We start from the raw sequence: 26,353 nt of genomic DNA on the forward strand, positions 1-26,353 counted from the left end.
TCAAACTCAAGGACTATTCAACACTTCACATCATTTGAGGTGAGTTACCTTCCAGTAGAAGTGGGTCAATGGCACCAATATCGGCCCACTAGTAGTTGAATATAGTTTAGATGATTGTCTTTGTGATAATTATCTGATATGCCACTATCTATTATGATTTATGTTCTAGTATTGTATGATATTATGTAATAGTGGTAGGGGTAGGATAGACCCCGTTATCAGTCGTAACAAATGAAGGGCTAGGTCGGGTACCTAGATATTCCTAACAGTATGTTTATGTTATGTATTATGTGGTAGAGGTAGGGTGAGATAAACAAGAGGGTAGGTCGGGCACCCAGATATGCCTGGCAGGATAGGTCGAGCACCCATATATGCTTGACAAAGTATATCGAGCACTCAGATATGCTCTATAGGGTAGGTCGAGCTCCCAGATATGTTTGACAGGGTAGGTCGGGCACCCAGATATGCCTGACGGGGTAGGTCGAGCACCGTGAAATGCTTGACAATAAATGATTATGTGCTATGATGCGAGAACTCACTAAGCTTTGTGCTTATAGTTTTTAGTTTTGTGTTCAGGTACTTCCTTTTTGAAGGGAAAAGGGTCGGCATGATCGCAATACATCACACTACATTTTCCGCACATAGGATTTCTAGGAGTGTTACTCTGATATTTTTTTATCATGACATGTTTTGTTTATGGATACATTGATTTTCATATCTGTTGATTCTACGATGTTTTCAGATAATGGATTTATAATTATTAAATTAAAAACGAAATTTTTACTCTTGAATTTTGGGATGTTACAAATTTAATGCCCCCAAGGATATTGTCGACATCCACTACAAAGAGGAAGTTCTGAAAATATGATGCTCGTCATGGAAGGTCGTGGCTTGTATGGATGCTTTTCATCCAATGCCTTCGTGGTATCACCCCCAAATGGAGCAAACCCTAAAAAACATAAAACTTTCATTGCTGCTTTAAAAAGTCCATCGGCAACCTTACAAAGACAGCGTCTGATATTAGTGTTGCCCAATATTCTTTCCTGCTGAATGTATTGTTCTTTTTTTCCTTGTTGCTCTAGTATTGCATAGTCAACTAAGTTTTTAACTAGCTTGATGATACCTTCTTCAGTGCCCCAAGTAGCTAATGCGCTTAGGATATTACGGTGTTGCAAAGACTTCCTGTTGCCAAATCTACTTTCTTGTAGATTATTATGCCTGAACACCTGAAGAGTACACCAATGAAGAATTAACAAAGCAACATACGCTACAATGGACCCAGGATGAGCAACCACTTTGAAAAGGGTTGCTTCCATAGCCTAAGAGAAAAGCATATGTTGGTTATGGGGGATGCTTTTGATGGTAGTGATAAGTAGTTTAAAAAACACAATCAAGTAGTTGAGTATCCATCACCATCTCATCGATGATGTCGGCTTCTCGTGCATTGGTGGCGGTTTGGAATGTCAATAATATGACCGCTTATGTCATCATCCCCGTCAATAAACTTAATCAGGCCACCTAGGTGGTGACACGAACTACTCGGGTCAGGACATCAAGACTCATGGAATTCCAACATAGACCAAACTCCTTCAAAGTTAATAATTTGTATTTTATATATTAAAATATTACACGTGTTTAAGAAGCTTGAAACACAAAAATTGCTAATTAAACCATTATTTTATTAGATTATAATTCGTGCATGGTGTAGTTCCAAAAGCAAACAATTCTAAAGATTCATATAATATTTGAAAAGATTACCGTTTCCTTTTAAAATTAGATATAGATTTTGTTTAAATTTGTATGATTGGTTTTAGATTTCTCGTACTTATTATGTAAATTATATTTCATATACGCTGGTCAAATTTTTTTCAAAAATAAACGTTATGAAACTAAGTAAGGTAATATCAAATTATCAACAAATTGGAGAATTTAAAAATATAACCGTTAATCCATGAGATTGGGTGTATAAATTAGTGTCGATGGAGCTCTTAAACTCCATCTGCTTTCATCTCAAATTTCATTGCTTTCAAAATCCCACCGGTTTTAGGGTTTTCTCGATCGTACTTCATCTTCATATTTCAGGTAATTGTTAAGTGTGAATTTCTATAGAGTATGAATTTATATTTAATCTTGGCATGTTATTCTTCTGAATTCTTTGATTATGATTTGAATTCAATTTCCGATACAAGTTTCGAAATTATTTGATGCCTACAAGGTGTTTTTTTTCCTTCGCTTTGTCTTTCTTATCTTTAGTTTTGTAGTTAACTTGACTGATATTATGCTAATGATTCGTTAATGAGACTGTTGAATTGGTTATATTTGACTGATATTTGGGGTTGTAGCTTTTTGAAGCGTTTTAACTGGCGTGTTTTTTCTTCTTCTTCTTCTTGGAGTTCATTCATTACGTTAAAATAAATCATTGGTGTGAATGGTGGTCATGGTTTTGTGATCATGCTAGATGTTGAATTCTTGATTATAATATTATGTTTTTAGGATTATAATTAGGTACAGTGAGTTCTTGTGTGGCTCTCTTTGTAAGTTGTAACTGTTGCTTATTTTTTTGTAAATTCTTTGGGTGGCATGAATTTCTAGAGTTTTCAATCATGCAAAGCTTATTTTGTCGTGATGGAGATGTGATTGTGTGTTGATATTTCTAGAGTTTTTGTTAATTTCAAGGAAATCATAATTCCTGACTGTATATTTCTTTTGATTTTTCACTTAATTAATTAGGTTTGCATATGTTGTTAATGGTAACGTGGTAATTGAGTTTCTTAATTGAGTTTCCTTATCATTGTTGCAATAATTCAGAAGTCATTTTATTACTACACGTTTATTTGAGTTTAATAGCTCTGTTTTGAATAAATCAAGGCCACATGGCTTAGTACCGGGTCTTGAGGTAGTAACAGATTAGTTCCTTATTTGTTGGCATTTTCTTTAGGTCAGTGGCATTTTGCTCGTTATAAATTGTAATCTCCTTTCAGTCATTAGCAGATGAATAATACAAAGCATTTTGCCTCACATACTCTGTTCTTTTTCACTTGATTCTGCCATTGTTTAAGCTTGTGGAAAGCTTACATTTGGTATCAGAGCGAATCTGGTAGTTTATGAAAATACAATCTCGTGAAGAGATGACGAATGGTAGCGGCAGTGGAAACGGTGAGAAAGAGGGTCAAGTTACACTCCATTATCCGATGCTGACAAGATCGAATTATGGTGCATGGGCGATTAAGATGAGGGTCTTCATGCTGGCACAGGGTGTATGGGATGCAGTCGAACCCAGAACTGCAAATACTCTCGTTGAATCAAAGAAGGACAACATGGCGTTGGCAGCCATTTATCAGGGAATACCAGAAGACCTTCTAAGGGTGCTAGCGGAGAAGAAGACGGCGAAAGAAGCATGGCAAGCTCTAAAAACAATGTTCGTGGGAGCAGATAGGGTGAAATCGGCTCGAATTCAAACGTTGAAGGCTGAATTTGAAGCGTTGACGATGAAAGAATCAGAAAGTGTGGACGATTTCGCAGGAAAAATCACAAACGTAGTAAGTACTATGCGAACATTGGGAGAGACGGTTGAAGAGTCCTATGTCGTGAAGAAATTACTTAGGGCGGTTTCAAGCAAATTCCTTCAAATTGCTTCGACTCTCGAGCAATTTGGTGATTTAGACAAGATGTCGGTGGAAGAAGTTATTGGCCGTCTAAAAGCCCATGAAGAGAGGATGAAAGGATTTGGTGAAACTGATGATCGAAGATTGCTTCTAACTCATCAAGAGTGGTCCAAAAAAAACAAGAAAAACATAAATGGTGACTCAAAATCCAAATCGGTTCGAGGCGGATTTAACGGGTCACGAGGAAGAGGACAAGGACGCAGTAGAGGTGGTGGTCGTGGCAGAGGTGAACATGGATCAAGCCACCTTGACAAAAGTAAAATACAGTGTTACAATTGTCAAGAGTTTGGGCATTTTGCTGCTGAATGCAAGAACCCAAGGAAAGAAAGAAATCAAGAGAATAATCTGATTCAAGATGATGATGAACCAGCTTTACTACTCTCATCGTTTGAAGATAAGAAAGAAAGTGAAGAAGTCTATCTAAACGAAGAGAATGTGACACCAAAGCTGCGCTCAAAATGTGAAGAAAAGCTTCAGTCAAACATCTGGTACCTGGATACCGGTGCCAGTAATCATATGACTGGAGATAAGGGAAAGTTTCAAACTCTAAACGACATGGTGCAGGGATGGGTCAAATTTGGAAATGGGTCCAAAGTTAAAATTGAAGGCAAAGGGTCTATAGTTTTCCAATGTAAAAATGGAAAGCAAAGAAAACTGAAAGAGGTTTATTATATCCCTGATCTTTGCAGTAATATAATAAGCCTTGGACAGTTGGCTGAAGGTGGGGATGAGATAAAGCTGAAAGATTCTCACCTGTGGATTCGAGACAAAGCAGGATGCTTACTAATGAAGGTGCCAAGGTCCCAAAATCGTCTGTATAAAATCAGCCTAGAAGAAATCAATGCCTCGTGTATGGTTACTGAAGTCTTAGATTCCTCGTGGTTATGGCACACACGACTTGGACATGTCAATTTTTGGACTCTAAAATTGATGACAGACAAGAATCTCGTGGAAGGAATCGGAGAAATTAAGATTCCTTCACGACCTTGTGAAGGATGCTTGGTGGGAAAGCAAACAAGAAGTCCATTTCCTTCTAAAACTAGTTACAGAGCAACACGGAGACTGGAACTCATCCACGGTGATCTCTGTTGTCCTATCTCTCCACCAACACCATCAGGTAACAAGTATTTTCTCCTACTTATTGATGATTATAGCAGAGCACAGTGGGTGTATTTGCTAAAATCAAAAGATGAAGCCTTCGAATCTTTTAAGAATTTCAAAGCTAAAGTTGAAATTGAGACAGGAGAAAAGATCCAAACATTACGAACAGATCGGGGGGGGAGAATTTCTCTCACATGAGTTCTCGAAGTTCTGTGAAGAGATAGGCCTTCACCGACATTATACGGCCCCATATTCCCCGCAGTAGAATGGGGTTGTCGAGCGAAGGAACCGAACAATTCTGGAGATGGTGCGAAGTAGCTTGAAAACTATGGATGCCCCGGAAGCTTTGTGGGGAGAAGCAGTGATTCACTCTGTGTATGTGTTAAACAGAGTGACAACAAAAGCCTTAAAAGACTGCACACCCTATGAAATGTGGACGGGTAGGAAACCTCAAATGGGTCACTTGAAAGTGTTTGGGTGTGTGGGACATATGAAAGTGATGAAGGGGCACCTAAAGAAGCTAGAAGACAGAAGTAAGATGGTGGTATATCTCGGCACAGAAAAGGGGTCAAAAGTTCATCGGTTGCTAGACCCTGAAACAGGGAAATTGCTGGTGAGCCGAGATGTCATTTTCGAAGAAAATCGAAAGTGGGAATGGAACAAGTCGAGTACGATCAAATCCGTTCCAGGTATGGAGTTCTCAGTTGAAGGTTTCGACTTTGAAAATGGCGATCATGACGATGGGGTGGAATTTGATGGCGAGTGGGTACCGGATACTCCAGATCAAGAAAATGGGTCACAGCAAAATAATGATAATTGGGCTGAAACGCCTGAGCCCAATTCCCCTCACATGTCGGGTCCTAGCCCAAACCCGTCATATGATTCAAATAACCCTCAAACTCCAGCCACTACGCACAATTCTCCAATCAACTCCCAGAGTGAAGCTTTGAGTTCCACTGGAGGAGGAGCCCCGAAACGCTATCGTCTCATTTCAGAATTGCTCGAGAATACTGACGAAATTGAACTACCCCCCGAAGAACTGATGTTCATGAGCAATGACGACGAACCCTCAAGATATGTCGAGGCGAAACAAAAGGAAGAATGGTTACATGCGATGAATGATGAAATTGCCTCGATTGAACGCAACAAAACCTGGAAATTGGTGGAACTCCCAAGAAACCGGAAACCAATAGGTTTAAAATGGGTATTCAAGGTGAAGCGTGATCCAACAGGCAAGATTGTCAAAAACAAAGCGAGGATTGTTGCAAAAGGATATGTGCAGAAGTATGGGGTGGATTACGATGAAGTTTTCGCCCCTGTTGCTCGAATTGAAACTGTTCGAGTAATTCTGGGATTAGCGGGCACAAACGGATGGGGCGTACACCACTTAGACGTGAAGTCAGCATTTTTAAATGAGAAGCTAGAAGAAGAAGTATTTGTCACACAACCAGAAGGTTTTGAGAAAAAAGGAGAAGAAAAGAAGGTGTACAGGTTATCGAAAGCCCTCTGATAGGCATATACCGGATCAAAATTGCAACTTAACAGTCACAAGCCCAGATCAGAAATGGGTCACGGTAGCCCAACTCGAGTTACTACATTAAGTGACTGTCTTGAGATGAAGTTAACCACGTGTTTTTTGTTTAACCCACAAGTTATTTTCCATTTGTTAGTTTTTTTTTTATTGTCTTTTTACTTATTGTTGAAGCTGTCAAGTTAGTTTTATTTTTGATTGCCACAAGTTTAGGAAACGTGGTTAGTGGGTATTTTCTTTGGCGTATATGTACAGAGACCAAAAAGGAATGAAGCAGTTTTTTGAAGTTCCTGAAATTTATTTTCTTTCTCTGTATTTTAATAGAGGAATCAATGTCCATGCTATTCTAATTCGTTACGGGTAATTAGAAGGTGAACTTGGGCAGCTAAATCGGAAGTCTCGTGGTGTAACTGTATCGAGTAATTTCAGGTTTAGTTTTCAACCTGTTATAATTTGTTGTGTTGGGTATTTTCGATCCTGATTCATAGCCTGTTACTATCATATTGGTATCAGAGCGCATGGATACCCGAAGCATAAGCGAGATGAAGAAGCTAATTGCTGATGCTCTTGAGAATGACCGAAAAGAAAGAGAACAACAGATGAAAGCGTTGTGAGACCAGGTGCAAGAACTTATCGTTTCCCAAAATCATTGATTAGAAGAAGAGAATAATTCAGGAGGTACTGATGGTTCATTTGTTCGTGGCGACAAGGAGAAATCAGGTACTCGTTTAACTGACATCAAAGTCGATATTCCAGAGTATGATGGGAAGATGGATCCTGATGAATTTCTCGATTGGATGCGAACGGTGGAACGGGTGTTTGATTACAAGCAATTGACAGAGGCTCACAAGGTGAAAATCGTAGCCCTCAAGTTTCGCAAATACGCTTCAACCTGGTGGTCCAATGTTTGTTTACAACGTGAACGCTCTGGGAAAGAAAAGATTCAAACATGGTTTAAGATGAAAAAGAAACTAAAAGAAAAGTTCCTTCCATCTTATTATATTCAACAGAGTTTCGGCCAACTACACTCCTTGAAGCAAGGTACGAGTACTATTGAGGAATATTCGCGTGAATTTGAGTATCTGTTAATGAAGTGCGATGTACCAGAGGATGACCCTCAGACTTTGGTGCGTTATTTGGGAGGTCTAGAATCTCGGGTTGCTCAGGTTGTTGAATTACACCCATATCAAACCCTAGCAGACCTCACTTTACTGGCCCACAAAGTAGATGTGCAACAGCGTGGTAAAGGAAAGTATGAGTCCAGTTGTTTTTCTCTTAAGCCCAATTTAACCTCAAAATCCAACCCTAACTTTAAGCCCACCCAACCTATCACTCACAAAACACCTTCCGTTCCAAACACCAATTCCGAACCTCAAAGAGCTCCACGCCGATGTTTCCGATGTCAAGGCCTAGGGCACATCGCGTCTGAATGCCCAAACAAACGAGTAATTTCGTTAGTCGATTTCGAATCAGCAGGAGGTTTTGAAGTTGAATCCAATGAAACCATCATTCCTGGACACTTGATTGAAGATGAAGTCGAAGTAACTGGTCCGGATGACGGGCCATGTCTTGTAGTTCGTCGAGCCCTCAGCACGACTACAGCTTCAGGTACAGAATTACAACGTGAAGCAATTTTTCATACTCGATGTACGATTGATCAAAAGGTGTGCTCGGTGATAATTGATGGGGGTAGCTGCACCAATGTTGCTTCTCAGACTTTGATTACAAAAATAAACCTCAACACACAGCCTCACCCTTCTCCTTATGTTATTCAATGGCTTAATCAGGGAAAAGGGATACGTGTTTCTCACCGTGTTCTATTATCTTTTAGCATCGGTAAATCATATGCAGACGAAATTTGGTGTGATGTTATACCAATGGATGCGTGTCATGTGCTATTAGGGCGTCCTTGGCAGTACAACAAACGCGTAATTCACGATGGGTATTTCAATACCTACTCTTTCTATCATAACAACCGCAAAATTGTTCTCACGCCCATCACACCAACTTCAACCTCCTCAAAAACCACGACCACCTTGAGTACAATTCTTCAATCTGAGTATCATGAATATGCGTCTTTTAAAGACCATCTTCTGTTGGGACTTGACGAAGAAGAAAAGCAACCTCAACCTCTGTTGTCCCCTGTTATACAGACTTTATTGAAGGCCTATGCACAAGTTTTTCCCGATGAAATTCCCATGGGACTCCCACCTCCACGCTCTATTCAACACAAAATCGACCTTATACCGGGGTCTGTGTTACCCAACAAACCTGCCTACAGAACCAATCCCAAAGAAACCATTGAAATTCGAAAACAAGTTGATAAGTTACTTGAGAAAGGACTAATTCGTGAATCTCTTAGCCCTTGTGCAGTGCCTACTTTACTTGTACCCAAAAAGAACGGAGAATGGAGGATGTGTATGGATAGCCGATCCATAAACAAGATCACCATCAAGTATCGTTTTCCTATTCCGAGGCTTAACGATTTACTGGATGAGCTTCATGGCTCAACCGTGTTTTCTAAAGTAGACTTGCGGAGTGGTTATCATCAAATCAGAATATATGAAGGGGATGAATGGAAAACGGCCTTCAAGACCAAAGAAGGATTATACGAGTGGTTAGTTATACCGTTTGGACTGTCCAATGCGCCAAGTACTTTCATGAGGCTGATGAATCACGTTCTAAAACCATTTCTGGGGCGTTTTATTGTTGTGTATTTCGATGACATACTTGTGTACAGCCAGAGTATGGAAGATCATCAGACTCATCTTGTTCAACTATTCCATGTCCTTGATCAAGAAAAGTTGTATGGAAATTTAGAAAAATGCGAGTTTTTCACGAAACAAGTCAATTTTCTTGGTTATCTAGTTACTGACCAAGGAATACAAGTAGATGAGAAGAAAGTTCAAGCAATCCGCGACTGGCCCGTCCCGCAATCCATCCAACAAGTTCGAAGTTTTCATGGTCTCGCCTCTTTTTACCGGCGTTTTATCAAAAACTTCAGCATGATCGTCGCTCCAATGACTGAAATTACCAGATTCAAAATATTCAAGTGGACACCTCAAGCTCAACGAGCTTTTGATGAGCTCAAACTACAGCTATCGTCTACTCCCGTGTTAGCGTTACCATGTTTTTAGGAGATGTTTGAAGTCGAGTGTGACGCGTCTGGTGTCGGCATAGGCGCGGTTCTGTCCTAACAAACCCGTCCCGTTGCTTATTTCAGCGAAAAGTTTAATGATGCAAAGAGGCGATACTCAACTTACGATAAGGAATTTTATGCAATTGTTCGGGCCTTGGATCATTGGCAACACTATTTGATTTCTAAAGAATTCATTCTACATTCTGACCATGAGGCATTAAAGTACATCCAAGGCCAGCATAAACTTCAGCCACGACATGCTAAATGGATCGAATTCCTTCAGGCGTTCACATTCACAATTAAACACAAGGCAGGGAAGTTAAATAGAGGTGCTAATGCTTTATCTCATAAATATTCCTTATTGAATTCGCTTCAACCTACAGTTATGGGACTCGATCTTTTACAATGTGCATACCCAACAGACCCTGATTTTGGGGAAGTATATCACATTTGTTGCAACCATGCTAAAGGCGAATTTCACATCTTTAATGGGTTTCTTTTTAAAAGACAGCGGTTATGTGTTCCTCGCCACAGTGTGCGGTTGGTTATCCTACAGGAAGCGCACGAAGGTGGCTTGGCTGGTCACCTTGGAGTTGACAAAACACTTCATATTGTGCGGCACCAGTTTTTTTGGCCACAAATGAATAAAGATGTGGGTCATTACATTCGACGATGTCTTCAATGTCATCAAGCCAAAAGTCAGTCGTCTCCACACGGCTTATATCTGCCACTACCAGTCCCTGTTGCGCCTTGGGAGGATGTGAGTATAGATTTCATTACTGGGTTGCCCCGTACCCGGCAGCACAAGGATTCCATAATGGTTGTCGTCGACCGATTTTCTAAAATGGCACACTTTGTAGCGTGTCATACCACCTATGATGCTGTCAAGATCGCGACATTATACTTCAAGGAGATAGTTCGACTTCATGGGATTCCGAAAACCATGGTTAGTGATAGAGATGCTAAGTTCTTGAGCCATTTCTGGCTGACTCTATGGCAGAAATTGGGAACGAAACTCAAATTTAGCACCGCTAGCCATCCTCAAACAGATGGTCAGACAGAAGTTACTAATCGCACACTTGGGTCGTTACTCCGTTCACTTATCACCACTAACCTGAAAGAATGGGAGGACTTGTTACCACGCGCTGAGTTTGCATACAACCGGGCTCCTAGCAAGACCACAGGCCGTAGTCCTTTTGAGGTTGTTTATGGGCTGAATCCATCCACCCCCCTTGATTTAGCTGTCCTTGACACGACCACTAAGTTTAGTAAAGAAGCAAGTGATGCAGCAGTTGATATCAAGACAATTCATCAACAGGTTCATGATAAAATTTCCAAGTCAAATGAACTGGTTAAATATCATCGGGACAAGGGACGAAAACATGTGCTTTGTAAACCAGGTGATCTTCTTTGGTTACACTTTCGAAAAGAGAGATTCCCTTCCAAAAGGCGTTCCAAATTAAGTCCACGTGCGGATGGCCCTTTTAAAGTTCTCAGCAAAGTCAATGACAATGCCTATGAAATTGACTTATCGGGAAATGCATCTGCATCCGCTACCATTAATGTCGCTGATCTCCAACCTTACTACGACCCTGATGAAGACCTTCCAAGTTTGAGGTCAAACTTTTTCACAGTCGGGGAGGATATGATAGTAACAGGCTATGAATCAGGATCGAAAATACCCAACACAACAAATTATAACAGGTTGAAAACTAAACCTGAAATTACTCGATACAGTTACACCACGAGACTTCCGATTTAGCTGCCCAAGTTCACCTTCTAATTACCCGTAACGAATTAGAATAGCATGGACATTGATTCCTCTATTAAAATACAGAGAAAGCAAATAAATTTTAGGAACTTCAAAAAACTGCTTCATTCCTTTTTGTTCTCTATACATATACGCCAAAGAAAATACCCACTAACCACGTTTCCTAAACTTGTGGCAATCAAAAATAAAACTAACTTGACAGCTTCAACAATAAGTAAAAAGACAATAAAAAAAAAACTAACAAATGGAAAATAACTTGTGGGTTAAACAAAAAACACGTGGTTAACTTCATCTCAAGACAGTCACTTAATGTAGTAACTCGAGTTGGGCTACCGTGACCCATTTCTGATCTGGGCTTGTGACTGTTAAGTTGCAATTTTGATCCGGTATATGCCTATCACCCTCTATGGGTTGAAGCAAGCGCCCAGAGCGTGGAATTCGTGTTTAGATCGCTATCTAAAGAATCTGGGATTTCAAAGTTGTCCTTTGGAATATTCTGTATACACGAGAAAGAAGAAAGGGGAGACTTTACTCGTCGGAGTCTATGTCGACGACTTGCTAGTGACTGGGAGTCGATGAGAAGACATAGAAGATTTCAAGAAAGAGATGAAGGCAAAGTTTGAGATGAGCGATCTTGGCCTGCTGTCATACTATCTAGGCATCGAGGTATGTCAACGAGAAAACTGTATTACTCTAAATCAACGAGCTTATGCTAAGAACTTACTAGCTAAAACTCGTATGAGTGAGTGTAATCCAACGAAAATTCCCATGGATCACAAACTTCAATTGATCAAAGAAGGAGATGATGAACTAGTGAATCCCACAGAGTACAGGAGTATAGTGGGTGGACTAAGATATTTGACCCACACCCGTCCAGATTTATCATATGCAGTCGGATCTGTAAGCAGGTTTATGGAGAAACCTAGAGTATCCCACCTCCAAGCAGTAAAAGGAATTCTTAGATACATCAAAGGCACATTGGATCATGGTCTGGTTTATAGAAAAGGGGAAGAACAAATCATAGTTGCAGGCTACTCAGATAGTAATCACGGGAAGGATGTGAATGACAGGAGAAGTACGGGTGGTATGGTATTTTATGTGAATGGGAATCTAGTGTCATGGTCATCTCAGAAACAAAGATGTGTAGCCTTATCCTCGTGTGAGGCAGAATTTATGGCAGTTACTATGACAGCTTGCCAAGGCATCTAGTTGCGAAGGCTCCTAACAGAGATAACAGGGCAAAAGGTTCCTCCAATGACGATGTATGTGGATAATAGGTCTGCTCTAGAACTCATGAAAAACCCTGTCTTCCATGGTAGGAGTAAACACATAGACATAAGGTTTCACTTTATCAGGGAATGTGTGGAAGCTGGAGAAATTATGGTTACACATGTGGATGGAAAGTTTCAGAAGGCTGATATGCTCACGAAAGCTCTACCGAGGGTGAAACATGATGAAATGTGCAGGTTGATTGGCATCAAGAAGATTGAGGTACTTCTGAATTAAGGGGGAAATTGTTGCAATAATTCAGAAGTCATTTTATTACTACACGTTTATTTCAGTTTAATAGCTCTGTTTTGAATAAATCAAGGCCACATGGCTTAGTACCAGGTCTTGAGGTAGTAACAGATTAGTTCCTTATTTGTTGACATTTTCTTTAGGTCAGTGGCATTTTGCTCGTTATAAATTGTAATCTCCTTTCAGTCATTAGCAGATGAATAATACGAAGCATTTTGCCTCACATACTCTGTTCTTTTGCACTTGATTCTGCCATTGTTAAAGCTTGTGAAAAGCTTACAATCATTAGCTTATTTTTTGTTATTTCCATGCATCATTTGTGTGCTTGTGTCTATATATGCATTTTGTGCTTTAGTTTACAAGAATCATATATTTTTCATGTTATATGATATTTAACGTTGTATATCGGTGAGGGTCTGTGTTGATTGGTTTGTTTTGTTGTTACTAGGTTTTGTTTTGTTTTAGGGGGTGAGTGTTGCTTGTTTTTTAAAGATTCTTGAAAGCTGTCTTTATTGAGAGATGTCTTGTTTATTTTTCCTACATTTACTGCTGTATGCATGTATATAGCATTTGATCATGTGGTTATACATACAGTAGTTATAGTGATCATAGATTGTGTGGGTTACTACACACATTACAACATTACGGTTTAATGTCAATGACAGTTTGGAAAAGAATCTATATATTTAACTGCCTTTACTTGTTATCTTTATAATTAGAGATGTTATATGTGTTTTGTTTTATGGGTTTTTAATAATTACTTATTGCTAATTTTTTTTTCCTATTTAAGGGTAAACAGTAATTGTTGGTTATTTGTTTAATCAAATAGCGGGAGATTCACCAAGCCAATTTTTGGTGAACATACTTTTTTGTTTAATTGCTTTTTGTTCAATCATGGTTGATAATAATCTCTATTTTTATTATTTTTGGTTACACTTGTTTCGATTTTGAAACTAGGCTTATTATGTTGGTTCTTTGTGGGAGTGTTTTTGTTTATTTATTATCCATTACCATAGCAAGAATTGTTAGATGAGTTGATTATAATGCATTTATTTTTTGTTACACTTGTTATTTCTTTTTTATTCTTATTATTACATTTATTTTTATGTCACTGTTGTAAATTGTTGTTTCATGCTTTATGCATGGGTTGTATGCTACATTTTAGGTTTATATGTTTTCAGTTTATAAACAATCATTTAAAAAGGTGTAATTATATGTGTCATGTATTCAAAATGACACTCTTTTGTTTTATGGGGTTTTATAGCATAATTGATCTAAACTTTTTGTGTATTTGATGTCCGTCGCATAATTGTTTCACAAGTAGAGCATTTGTTACATATGCATTATATTATATGCTCTTTTTTTTGGTGATACTTGAGTGGTTTGTTTAGTTCATATGATTAATTAAGTTCTTGTTTTGTAGTGTTTCATTAATTTTTGGTGAACATATTTTTTTGTTTAATTGCTTTTTGTTCAATCATGGTTGATAATAATCTCTGTTTTTATTATTTTTGGTTACACTTGTTTCGATTTTGATACTAGGCTTATTATGTTGGTTCTTTGTGGGAGTGTTTTTGTTTATTTATTATCCATTACCATTGCAAGAATTGTTAGATGAGTTGATTATAATACATTATTTTTTATTACACTTGTTATTTCTTTTGATTCTTATTATTACATTTTTTTAATGTCATTGTTGTAAATTGTTGTTTCATGCTTTATGCATGGGTTGTGTGCTACATTTTAGGTTTATATGTTTTCAATTTATAAACAATCATTTAAAAAGGTGTAATTATGTGTCATGTATTAAAAATGACACTCTTTTGTTTTATGGGGTTTTATAGCATAATTGATCTAAACTTTTTGTGTATTTGATGTCCGTCGCATAATTGTTTCACAAGTAGAGCATTTGTTACATATGCATTATATTATATGCTCTTTTTTTTTTTTGGTGATACTTGAGTGGTTTGTTCATATCATTAATTATGTTCTTGTTTTGTTTCATCATTTGTGTATTAGGTTATGCATGTTGTTTCACTTGTGCTTGTTGGTCGAGCATTGTTGTTACATATCTTTATTATTATTAGTCTTTACTATCTTATAAAATAAATCCCACTATTTCTAAAAATAGATTGAATAAAATAATAATATTTTTTTAAAACGTCCAAATCATTAAGCTAATTGTACAACTAATCACTGATAAAATAATATTAAAATTTAAACAAACTCCTATAAATCTCATTTTCCAAGGTTTTGATCAGATCTTTTTTCATCTAAATAAATACTCAACACCCTATAATTTGGTCATTTCATGAATTTTCTTTATTTTTAATATGACATGTTTCTTAAAACATACTAATGATTGAATTGAAAATAATCATTCTCTATCGAAAAGAAATTAATTGTCGAAACAAACTATTTGTCGCCCGCCGTTTTGCGCGGGTAAACGGCTAGTTATTATAAATTTTTTTTGTGTATCACACGTTTGTAGGGTTATGTTAGTCAAATAATTATTTATTTTTATTTTACATTGTTTAAATATTGTTAAATCATTTGTTTTATAATATTCCCTTTAGGATATGATTGGTTTTACTTCTTCTTATTTTTGTGAATCCTTGTGATTGATTATGAGATTGTGCATAATGCCTTGTACTTGTGGATTCTCCATCTACTATATGTATCATTTGATGTGGATGTTTATAATAGTGATTATAAATTTTGCATTAAGTATTTAAGTGTTGATTGGAAAGGTAAACTTCACTTCATCTTTTAGCAATTGTTTTTATAAAGTCTAAAAAGCCATATAGATCGATTTGCACCATCAATGTGGTATTTAAGTAGTTGATATCAAATACCATGAAGATTGATTTGCACCATCAATGTGGGATTCATGTAGTTGATATCAGGTTCTTAAAATCATGAAGAGAAACTTTTTTTGATCTTTTTCAAAAAAAAAAAAAGTTTTGACATTTCTTATATTTTTTTTAAATAAAAACTAAGGTTTTATTTAAATTATTTTTTATTTTCTATTTTTTCATTTTTTACTCAAAACTAAGACTTTGTTTTAATTGTTTTCGTTTTTTTTTCTCTTATATATATATATATATATATATATATATATATATATATATATATATATATATATATATATATAATTAAAAAAAATTTAAATAACCCAAATTTTTAAAAAAAAAGTCAAACAGCTAAAAAAGTTACATTTGTTTAAAAAAAATGAAAAAAAAAAACAATACAAATGAAAAATAAAATAAACTATGAAAAACATAAAATAAATACAAAAAACAAACGAATAGAACTTAAAAACCAACTTAAATTTTGATTTAAAAAAAAAATTAAACATAACTTAAAAAAAAAAATAAAAAAAAAAATAAAAAAAAAAACTTGTCTAGCAAAAAGTCAAGGTTTAGGGTGAATCAAATAAGGCAAAACTCCATATATCTACAACTTATTTATTATGAACTCACGAGCTTGATCAACTCATTTGAGTTAGTTTGTTCAATAAGGCAAATAATTATTTATTTTTATTTTACATTGTTTAAATATAGTTAAATAATTTGTTTTATAATATTCCCTTTAGGATATGATTGGTTTTACTTCGTTTTATTTTTGTGAATCGTTAGGGTGGATTTCATCTTAATTTTAGAGATTAGTTTTTGTGGTGGTTTGTAGATGATTATTGATTATGATTGTGCATAATGTGTTGTACTTATGGATTCTCCATCATTTGATGTCGGTGGTTATAACAGTGATTATAGATTTTGCATTAAGTATTTAAGTGCTGATTGGAATAGTAAAAATAAAGTCACTTCATTTTTTGTTGTTTTTACAAACTCTAAAAATAGATGATGGATTTGCACCATCATCAATGTGGGATTCAAGTAGTTGATATTAAATAAAACTAAAGTTTTATTTAAATTATATTTTATTTTCTATTTTTTAATTTTTTAGTCAAAACTAAAACTTTGTTTTAATTGTTTTTGTTTTTTTTTTTCGTCTTTGTATTTTTTTCGTTTTTTATGTAAATATTTAAACTTTTGTCCAAAAATTTATTTCTGTCATTATTTTCTATAATTTTGTTCACCAAATTAAAAAAAAATTGAATAAAACATTAGAAAATTTTCAAATAACCCAAATTTTAAAAAACAAAATGAACACAAAAAAAAGGTCAAACGGCTAAAAAAATTACATTTGTTTAAAAAATAAAATGAAAAAAAAAACCAAAAACAAACGAAAAATATAACAAACTATGAAAAACATAAAATAAATACAAAAAAACAAACGAATAGAACTTAAAAACCAAGTTAAATTTTTGATAAAAAAAAAATAAATAAAAATTTGAATATAATTTAAATATATATATATATATATATATATATATATATATATATATATATATAATAAAAATAAAAATAAAAATAGAAATAAAAAAAAAAAAAAACCTTGCCTAGCAAAAAATCAAAGTTCGTCAAATAAGGCAAAAACTCCATATGCATCATTTGAGTTAGCTCGTTCATATTTTACTAGTCGTTATTTTTTCTTATTTGATTCGTTAATGAAACATATTTTTGTTAAAGAAAAAAAAATTGGACCCGACTAAATCATCAGGTCTAAAGCGAAGTGGAAAGCAACATGAATATCTTGTCTACCCGACTGGCGACAACTCGTACACGATTCAAGGTGGGTCGACAAGGAGACAAGTTTTGGTAATAGACGAGGAGACAGGGGAGGAAGAAAACTTGGACCATGCCCAGCTCGATGGTGGAGGGTTTCATTTATGTAACCACAAAGTTAGGGGCACATAACTTTGTGTCAAAATAGGTGGTTCGTCTTGGTGATGGGACAATGGATCAATTAGGGAGCTTTAGTTCTCATTCTCGACGTCATCCATCCTAGAAAAAGTTTTCAATTCACTTCATAGAGCCACGATAATTTTTAAAATTGATCTTAAACTTGGATTGCATGAAACGAGAAGACGTTTCCAAAAACAACATTTTGAGCACACGATGGGCACTACAAATTTATAGTAATGTTGTTTGGGCTAACCAACCCATGGCTCGGGCTTTGTATTATGCTAACAAAAAGAAATGTTTTGGGGCATATAGTCTTGAAATTTGGGGTACAAAGCATGTTGGCCCGATCCAACCGAAATCGACCCCATGAGCCTAAATGTAACACCCGATTCAAAGTTTTTTTAACAATGCTTCAAAAAACCACATAGATCGATTTGCACCATCAATATAGGATTCAAGTAGTTGATTTTAAATATACCATGGAGAGGTTTTTAAGATCATCAAGAGAAGTTTTTTTTTTTTTTTTTTATCTTTCTCAATATATATATATATATATATATATATATATATATATATATATATATATATATATATATATATATATATATATATAGTTTTGACATTTGTTATATTTTTTTAGATAAAAACTTAAATTTTATTTAAATTATATTTTATTTTCTATTTTTTAACTATTTTCGTTTTTTTTGGTCTTTATATATTTTTTATGTAAATATTTTAAAGTTTTGTCCAAAAGTTTATTTTTTATGTAAATATTTATTTTTCGTCTTTTCTATAATTTTGTTCACCAAATTAAAAAAATTGAAAAAAACAATTAGAAAAATTTTATATAACCCAAATTTTTAAAAAAAAAATGAACAAAAAAAAAAAGTCAAACGACCAAAAATTTTTTACATTTAAAAAAAAAAAAAACAAAAACAAACGAAAAAATAAATAAATTATGAAAAACATAAAATAAATACAAAAAAAAACAAATAAATAGAACTTAAAATCCAAGTTAAATTTTGAATAAAAAAAATCAAAAAATAAAAAGTTAAACATAACTTTAAAAAATAATTAAAAAAAACTTGCCTAGCAAAAAATCAAAGTTCAGGGTCAAATAAGGCAAAAACTTCATATGCATCATTTGAGTTAGCTCGTTCATATTTTACTGGTCGTTATTGTTTCTTATTTGATTCGTTAATGAAACATATTTTTGTTAAAGAAATAAAAAAAATTAGACCCGACCAAATCATCAGGTCTAAAGCAAAGTGGAAAGCAACACAGATATTTTGCCTACCCGACTGGCGACAACTCGTACGCGACTCGAGGTGGTCAACAAGGAGACAAGTTTTGATAATAGACGAGGAGACATGAGATGAAGAAAATTGGATCATGCCCAGGTCGATGGTGGAGGGTTTCTTTTATGTAGCCACAAAATTAGGGGCACATAACATTGTGTCAAAATAGGTGGTTCGTCTTGGTAATGGAACGATGGATCAACTAGGGAGCTTTAGAGAGCCACGATAATTTTTAAAATTGATCTTAAAACTCGCTTGCATGAAACCAGAACACGTTTCCAAAACAACCTTTTAAGCACACGACGGGCACTACAAATTTCTAGTAATGTCGTTTGGGCTAACCAACCCATGGCTCGGGATTTGTATTAGTATTTCTCGATGACATGCTAGTATATAGCAAAATGATAATAGAACATTTGGCACGTCCCATGAGATTATTTAAGGTATTACGTAAAAACCAACTTTATGCTAACAAAAAGAAATGTTTTGGGGCATATAATCTTGAAATTTGGGGCACAAAGCATGTTGGCTGATTCAACCGAGATCGACGACATAGAGAGTGGTCTGGGCCTAAATGTTGTTGGATTAGTGTCTAAGTCCATAACTATTTTGGTCTGTACTTAACCCGATGGTGCATGGTCCTTTTGGGTTGCCTTCACCAAAGCAACTTGATTGGAGAAATAAATAGAGAGAGAGAGGTTATTATGATTTATTAATATGTTATAAGAATAATATATTAAAGGAAAAATCATATTTGCTTAATTATTGTTGGTCAATAATTAATTAGGAATTAATTTTGTGATCAAGCGTAATTAATTAAACTAGAGGGGATGAATTGTAATTATGTGATAGTTACAAAATATGGTAATGGTTATCCTAAATATGGGTTGAACGAATTCAAGGAGATAAGGATCCTTGAAATCGTCCAAAGGATAAAGGATAAGGGTTTTCAAGGCTTATCTTATGGTTGCTTTGTGGATAAGCAACTAGATAAGGATAATGACTGAAACCCTATCTCTACACATATATAAAGACCCTAAGGCCTTAGAATTCGTGTACTGGTTCCCAAGGAGTCCTAAGGACGAATTCTAACCTCTCTCCTCTCTCTTTATACCTTCTCCATTTGCTCTTGGTGTTTGTAAGCCATTAGAGGATTGACACTTGTGACTCTAAGCATTCCAAAGTCATTACCAGGAGATTTGGGATTGTTATTGCTACATAACAATCAAGGTATGATCTTAAACCTAATTACATATTAATATGATTACTTGAATGCTAGAATTAGGGTTTATAGTCTTGGATTCAAAGCATGTACAATAGAGAAACCTAGATCCAATCATTAGGGTTTGTATGAGCACATAGGATGTCTTATGACCAAAACCCATCAGTGGTATCAGAGCCATTGGTTTGGTTTCAATTGTATGAACTTGATATATTAGGGTTTATTGCCAATAAACCCTAAGAGGCTAGTGTTCTTCGAGATTAGGTTTTACAAACCCTAATTTGCAAGAGTTTGAATAAGATCTTCAAATCCTTTCCTTAAACCCTTAAATTTCGAAATCTAGGGTTTGTTATAATCCCTTGATTTTCGAAATTTGCCTCCTCCCCAAGATAAGGTCCTAATTTTTAGGGATTTGGATTATCCCATATCTTGTAATTATCCTCTAATTGTTATATATGGTAATTCAAGATCTTGCATTATCCATCCATATTTTCGAAATCTATATAGATATTTAAGGGATTAGGATAAGTTAAATGTCTAAATGGTAATTATCCTCATTATTTAGATAATCCCATATGATTTAATAATTAAAGTAATAGTCTAATTCAAGATAATTATTAAATCAAGAGTTTTAATATTTAAAATTTTAATTTAAATGTCATCAATTCGAAATTTTAAGATAGATTAAAACTAAATTGTTTTGAAATGTTTCAAAACGTGCCCTCAAGTTTTGGAATTTAAAAGTTGATTAAAAGTTTAATTAGGAATGTTAAATTCTAAAACCCTAGTAATGTTTTGAAAAGTTCAAATCACACCCTTATGGTTTTATTAATCAATTAAGGTGTATAATTAAAAGAAGTTTAATAAATCCATAAAAGTTTAGGTTTACAATTTAATTGAATTAAAAGTATAATTGTTAAATTTGACCACCTGGTATTTTAAAAGTGTAAAATGCACCCTATACTACATATATAACATTAAAAGTCTAACATTATATATATGTATGAGTAAAAGTCAGTCTTACCGTTAGTAGGCCTCATTCACGAAGCTGGTCTATAAGGGGTGTTTAAGGAAATTGCCTATAAAATGACGATTGAATGGGTATCCACTCTTACCCACCGCACTCTTAACTAGTGGAGGGTCGTTAGCCGAACGGGTAGGATAGGACGAAACCTTCCATTATAAGTATAATGAAATATAAAGTAACTAAAGGTTTTTCAAATTCCCAATCTTAGTTACTTAGGAAAAAGTGAATTGATGCAATTCCATGAAATTACACTTTGTGCCCTTGCGAAGACGTTAGTGGAGCGTGTGTGGTTTACCGGCACACTAAATGGTTCTAAGAAAAGGTAGCAAAGGGTGACTCAATGTTTGTCATAGTTCGGTGGAGCGTGTGTGGTTTACCGGCACATCGAATAGGTGACTGTAACATGTGAGGGCACCATGTAAGTTTGCATGGTTATTCACACTTGCTTTGTGATCCTCAGCATCCCAGTCACAAACAAGAGGGGCATATCGAGATTTAAACATGCCATTGAAAGTTCAATGAATCTCAAAGGATCTAGGACTTTTCATAGATTTAAAACTTAAATTTCTTTTTCGTTTTTCATGGTGGAAATTAGTGAATTGTCATTCACTTACCTTCAAATATTTTGCAATTAGGGTTACGGCATCCCTCTCCCGAGTTGTAGAATATTGTGTTGGGTCCTAGCCTTAGTATCTCATTTGGGTGATTTACTAAGGACTCAATCAATCAACTAACTTGAATTCGTTTACTCCCGTTTTGTAGATGTCAAAGTTCGACAACTATGGTCTTCCCAAATCCCGTGGAACAAGCATTCCACATGAAGATGATATTCCATGATTCGATCAAGGAACAAGAAATCATACTTCACTTCCTCCTCCTCCTCCTATTGTTCTCCCTAACCCACAAGATCGTAAAATTGAAAGGTTCAATATCACTCAAGCCCTTTTGGCAAGTAAACATAATGAAGGAAAGTCGGTGTGTGCACACGTCCTAGGGATGAAGTCACACATTGATAGACTAAGAATGATGGGATTCGTTGTCGGTGAAGAGATGGATGTTGATTGGGTTCTTCAGTCACTTCCTAACTCATATAGTGAGTTTGTAAGAGAGTACTATATGATGAACCACGACGTGACACTTATAGATCTCACCTATATGCTTATTACTGCTGAATCAACAATGGTTTGGCGCAATAGAAAAGCAAAGTTGATTGGTGAATCTGCCTTCGAGACCTCTATGGATATAGACAATGGCAACGAAAGACATGCTATGATTGAAAAGATTGATCATAAGAGAAAGGCGATGTCTGAAGTAGTTCCATGTGTTGTTCCAAAAGGAGTCAATTTGCTTTTATTGCCAAGAGAAGGGGCATTGAGACAAAGCTGCCCCATTTACCTAAGAGATCTAAGAGATGGGAGAGTCGAAACGTATGGCTCTAATTTAGGTAAAATCCATTATCTAACTTAATTAAGTTCCTATTCGTTGATTCTTAATACATAATGGATCTTGATCGCATGGACTTGAAGATTGGATTTTGAGCTTAGATAGTTATGATAGAGTTGTTAGAAATTTTCCTTTTACATAGTTTTCAATAGATTTTGCATTGTAAGGACAAACGTTTTTCCGCTGCTTTTATAAATAAAATAAATTTTGTTTGACTTATTTATTTATTTGTTTACTTCCTTGCAATGAAATCGTTATGAAAATTGATCTTTGCATATTTCTACAACGAATGGATATGATTCTTAGTTATGTTATTTATGGGAATGTCGAGAATTTACCAAATAGGGAGAGTTTCTCATCGCCCAAAGTTTCAATTGGACTGAAATTTGGAATCACGCAACTTGGTTGCATGATGAATGAGAAATTTCATATTTGGAAATTAGACAAATTCGTTGACAAAGTGTCAAGTGAAGGACTAGGAGATCGAGTACACAAAGTTGTGTGTTGATCAAGTTCACCATAAGAGTAACAAAGATATTCGTCATGATTTGCTAAAGGCTTAGTAAATATGATTACACTTACAAGATTAAGTGTAATTCTGAATTGATTAAAGGGTTTAGATCAATAGTAGAACGAATAAGAAGAATCAAGTAGGCAGAAAGATAAAAGTTTCTCCATTCTAAGAAGAAGGGAGAGTAGCTTTTATGCTTTATGGTAGATCTTAATGATTAAGAACCATATCTCAATTGATCCTCTAAGTGAGTCTTAGTACAATTGTATGTTTAAGAAGAGGAATCAAGGATTGAAGAAATGGTTAAATCAAGAAGTCTATCATACTTCGTTCCAATAACAAGTCTTAAAGTTAAGATTGTGATAATGAGTGAAAAGTATTAAAGGTTTATAACATTCATCAAATGTGGAAAGTTGTGATGTCTTGGATAAGACAAAGGCCAACTAGGACCAATTTATGAAGTGTTTTGATAAAAGCTACACTAACTCTTGAATAATTGTTTGTCAAGAAATGGTTATTGACAAGAGAATCTTATACGTCAAGGAGTCAGTGGGAGTCTTAATGGTCTTGAAAAATTTCAAGAACAAATCAAATAAACCTTATCGATCATCACTAGCACACGAGTTGAGGTTTACAACCTATCGTGTTAACATTATTTTGTTTCTGTGCTGTTTCCAATTGAGTTAATTATGCATGGAAGTTCTCTGAGTTCTCATTTTGAACACATAAAAGGCAAGGCACCTAATCAATGAAAGGTACATTGATAGGAAAAGGTGAGCTGCTTAACTACTTGGAAGATGTGGTGGGCAGCTGTGTTACCATAAGCCAAGAAATCAAGATTAAAAAAGGCTCGGTCCATATGAGTTTGAATTTGTCGTAAACTTTGGTTTTAACAAATTCACATGGATAGGAACAAATACACCATTTAAATCTAAGTGTCATAAGATTTCCTCCTTCGTGAAAATGATTGTGAGGAAATGCTTTCACTAAGAAAGATTTTAAGAAGATAGTGATTGTAAAATTGCATTCTCGAATTCGATCATGGTTACGGTATCCCTTTCCATAATTTGAATTGTGAGGGTTGGCAATAAGTCTTAATTGTTAAGACACACATATGAACTATCCAAGGCAAAGGTGTATAAGTTCAAGAAGCCTTGATAAAAGATTATCAAAGCACTAAGTATTAGAAACATGGACTTAAGAAATTCAATAGGTATTGTCTTTCTGAAAGTTAAGATGTTTATGAATACATGTCGAAGCTAGTGGGAGCATAAGTGTTATGTTTTATAGTAATCATCATGATAGTGGGAGCATAAAAGTTATGATTTTATGATTATTATGCAAAGTGTTGCAAGTTGGCAATATTAATTATAGAAAAACAAGAGTTATACTTTCCAAAGTCGTAAGGGTTGTAAAGTTGTTTTGCTATAATTAAGGGAGAGAATATTATGCTTCATTTCAAATATAAAGGATTAGGTTGTGGAATGTTAATAAATTTAGTCAAAGGTACATTGTGTGTTCTTAAAATTTCGATTATGATTACGACATTCCTCTTCACAATTCGAATTTTGAGAACATAGCAAATAAAACATTGTGCATCGTGTCCCATACGCTTCGGGTATAGGATCGATTGCAAATGCTTTAATGTTTGACCATTCTTAAATTTTCCAAATGTCTAGCGCATTTAGAGGGAAAAGGGACTAGAATCGGTTTTGACTAAAATAATTAAACAACTATCAAAGAACAATCCAAAGTTCGACGAGGATTGGTTGCTTGTGAGTAGTTGGAAGCATGGTATTGGATGGACCATATTGACATTATTATGAATAGATAAGATTCTATTAAGAATAAGTTGTCATATGGAAAATATGGAAGCGTGTCCATATTGGGAAGTAAATATTGAAAATCTATGACTAGATTAGAAACTTTTATGCAAAAGGATGTTTAAAGGAATGTACTTTGAGTGAGAGACATCATATCTAAGGAATTGTCTCGTAACAATTTCCGTTAGAGGACTTTGTAATATCATTGGCAATAGTCTTTGTGACTTTGGTGCAGTGACATTATGAAAGAATCATTGCATAAAATGTTAGAATCTAGCATATTCTATAAGTGGCAAGAATTTGATATTCTTAAACTTATGATAAACGGATTTGGAGTTGTGAAATGAGAATGATTGGAAATGTGTCCAATGTGATCTATTTCACAAAGTAAGAACCATAGGTAAACATTGTGTGCATGCTAGGAGCATGGGACAAGTGTAATAATTCAAGTAAGAAGTTGATTACCCGAAACGACAAATAATGAGTAATCGATATGGTGATAAATAAAAGGTGTTTTATTTATGCTCAAAGGGTTGAGGCCATATGGGATTAGTATTATTCTTGTGTTTCACTTTGCATGTTTTGACTTCCAGAATAATTGAGTTTATTAAGAATAATCGAATTATTCGAACGGGCCACAGTCATTCATATGTTGGAAGTAGATATGAATGAAGACTGTCGTGAATTGGTGTGTGGATTGTCTAAAAGAGTATTAGACATAAGCAAATGTTTGCTGCAACGTTCATGAGTGCTTATGAATATGATTTGAGCATTGGATTAAACCCACGCTCACTTGGATCACTCCATGAATTGTATTACGAGTGATTGGTGAGACGATAACATCTTATATTCTTGAAACCCAGATGTGTGAGTTGTATCTTGCTAATCGGTTGCACATTGGTAATATGAAAACGCACTAGTAACTTGGTGTTATAAAACATATTGTTGTGTGTGATTTGGTTAGTGAGTGCAAGCAAGCATTGTATCAAAGTTTATCTGTTCCTTTTATCCAAAGAAGGATAAAAGCGATATCTTTTGGGCCCCTCGATGGTTTAGTGATGACAAACGTAAATGCTCGGACGGGCTAGGGCTTATTTGATTTGTTCAATTAGTCTGTCGTCATAAATCAGAAATCGAGAAGTAGTACAAAGAGAATGATTTGAAATCATATCTCATACGATATCTAGAATGGAGGAGTATATGATCCCTTATCTAAGGACACGCGTATCTGATAGGATCAGAGTTGACAGCGGCTTTGGAAAGCTACGATTGCAGATCAGGATCTGAAGTCATACGCATAATATTTATTAGACTTATCCAAGTGGGAGACTATTGGATTAATGTCTAAGTCCATAACTATTTTGATATGTACTTGACCCGATGGTGCATGGTCCTTTTGGGTTGCCTTCACCAAAGCAACTTGATTGGAGAAATAAATAAAGAGAGAGAGGTTATTATGATTTATTAATATGTTATAAGAATAATATATTAAAGGA

At 35.1% G+C, this 26,353-nt stretch overlaps 1 protein-coding gene and 1 pseudogene across 1 annotated transcript; both read left to right on the plus strand.

Annotated features, from left to right (window-relative positions):
- The first annotated feature begins 7,067 nt into the window (after positions 1-7,067).
- On the plus strand, positions 7,068-9,434 carry LOC145045873 (uncharacterized). The gene has a single exon (XM_078994169.1). The coding sequence runs from the start codon at positions 7,068-7,070 to the stop codon at positions 9,432-9,434; it is 2,367 nt and encodes a 788-aa protein (XP_078850295.1).
- Positions 9,435-11,813: 2,379 nt separating this feature from the next.
- Positions 11,814-12,416, plus strand: LOC145045874 (secreted RxLR effector protein 161 pseudogene; annotated as a pseudogene).
- The last annotated feature ends 13,937 nt before the right edge of the window (positions 12,417-26,353 follow it).

This window comes from Lactuca saligna, chromosome 5, assembly GCF_052625555.1.
Source record: "Lactuca saligna cultivar CGN05327 chromosome 5, ASM5262555v1, whole genome shotgun sequence".
In the NCBI taxonomy this organism is placed as follows: Eukaryota; Viridiplantae; Streptophyta; class Magnoliopsida; order Asterales; family Asteraceae; genus Lactuca; species Lactuca saligna.

Coding starts and splice junctions, on each gene's coding strand:
- LOC145045873 (XM_078994169.1), top strand. CDS start 7,068: ATGGATCCTGATGAATTTCTCGATTGGATGCGAACGGTGGAACGGGTG.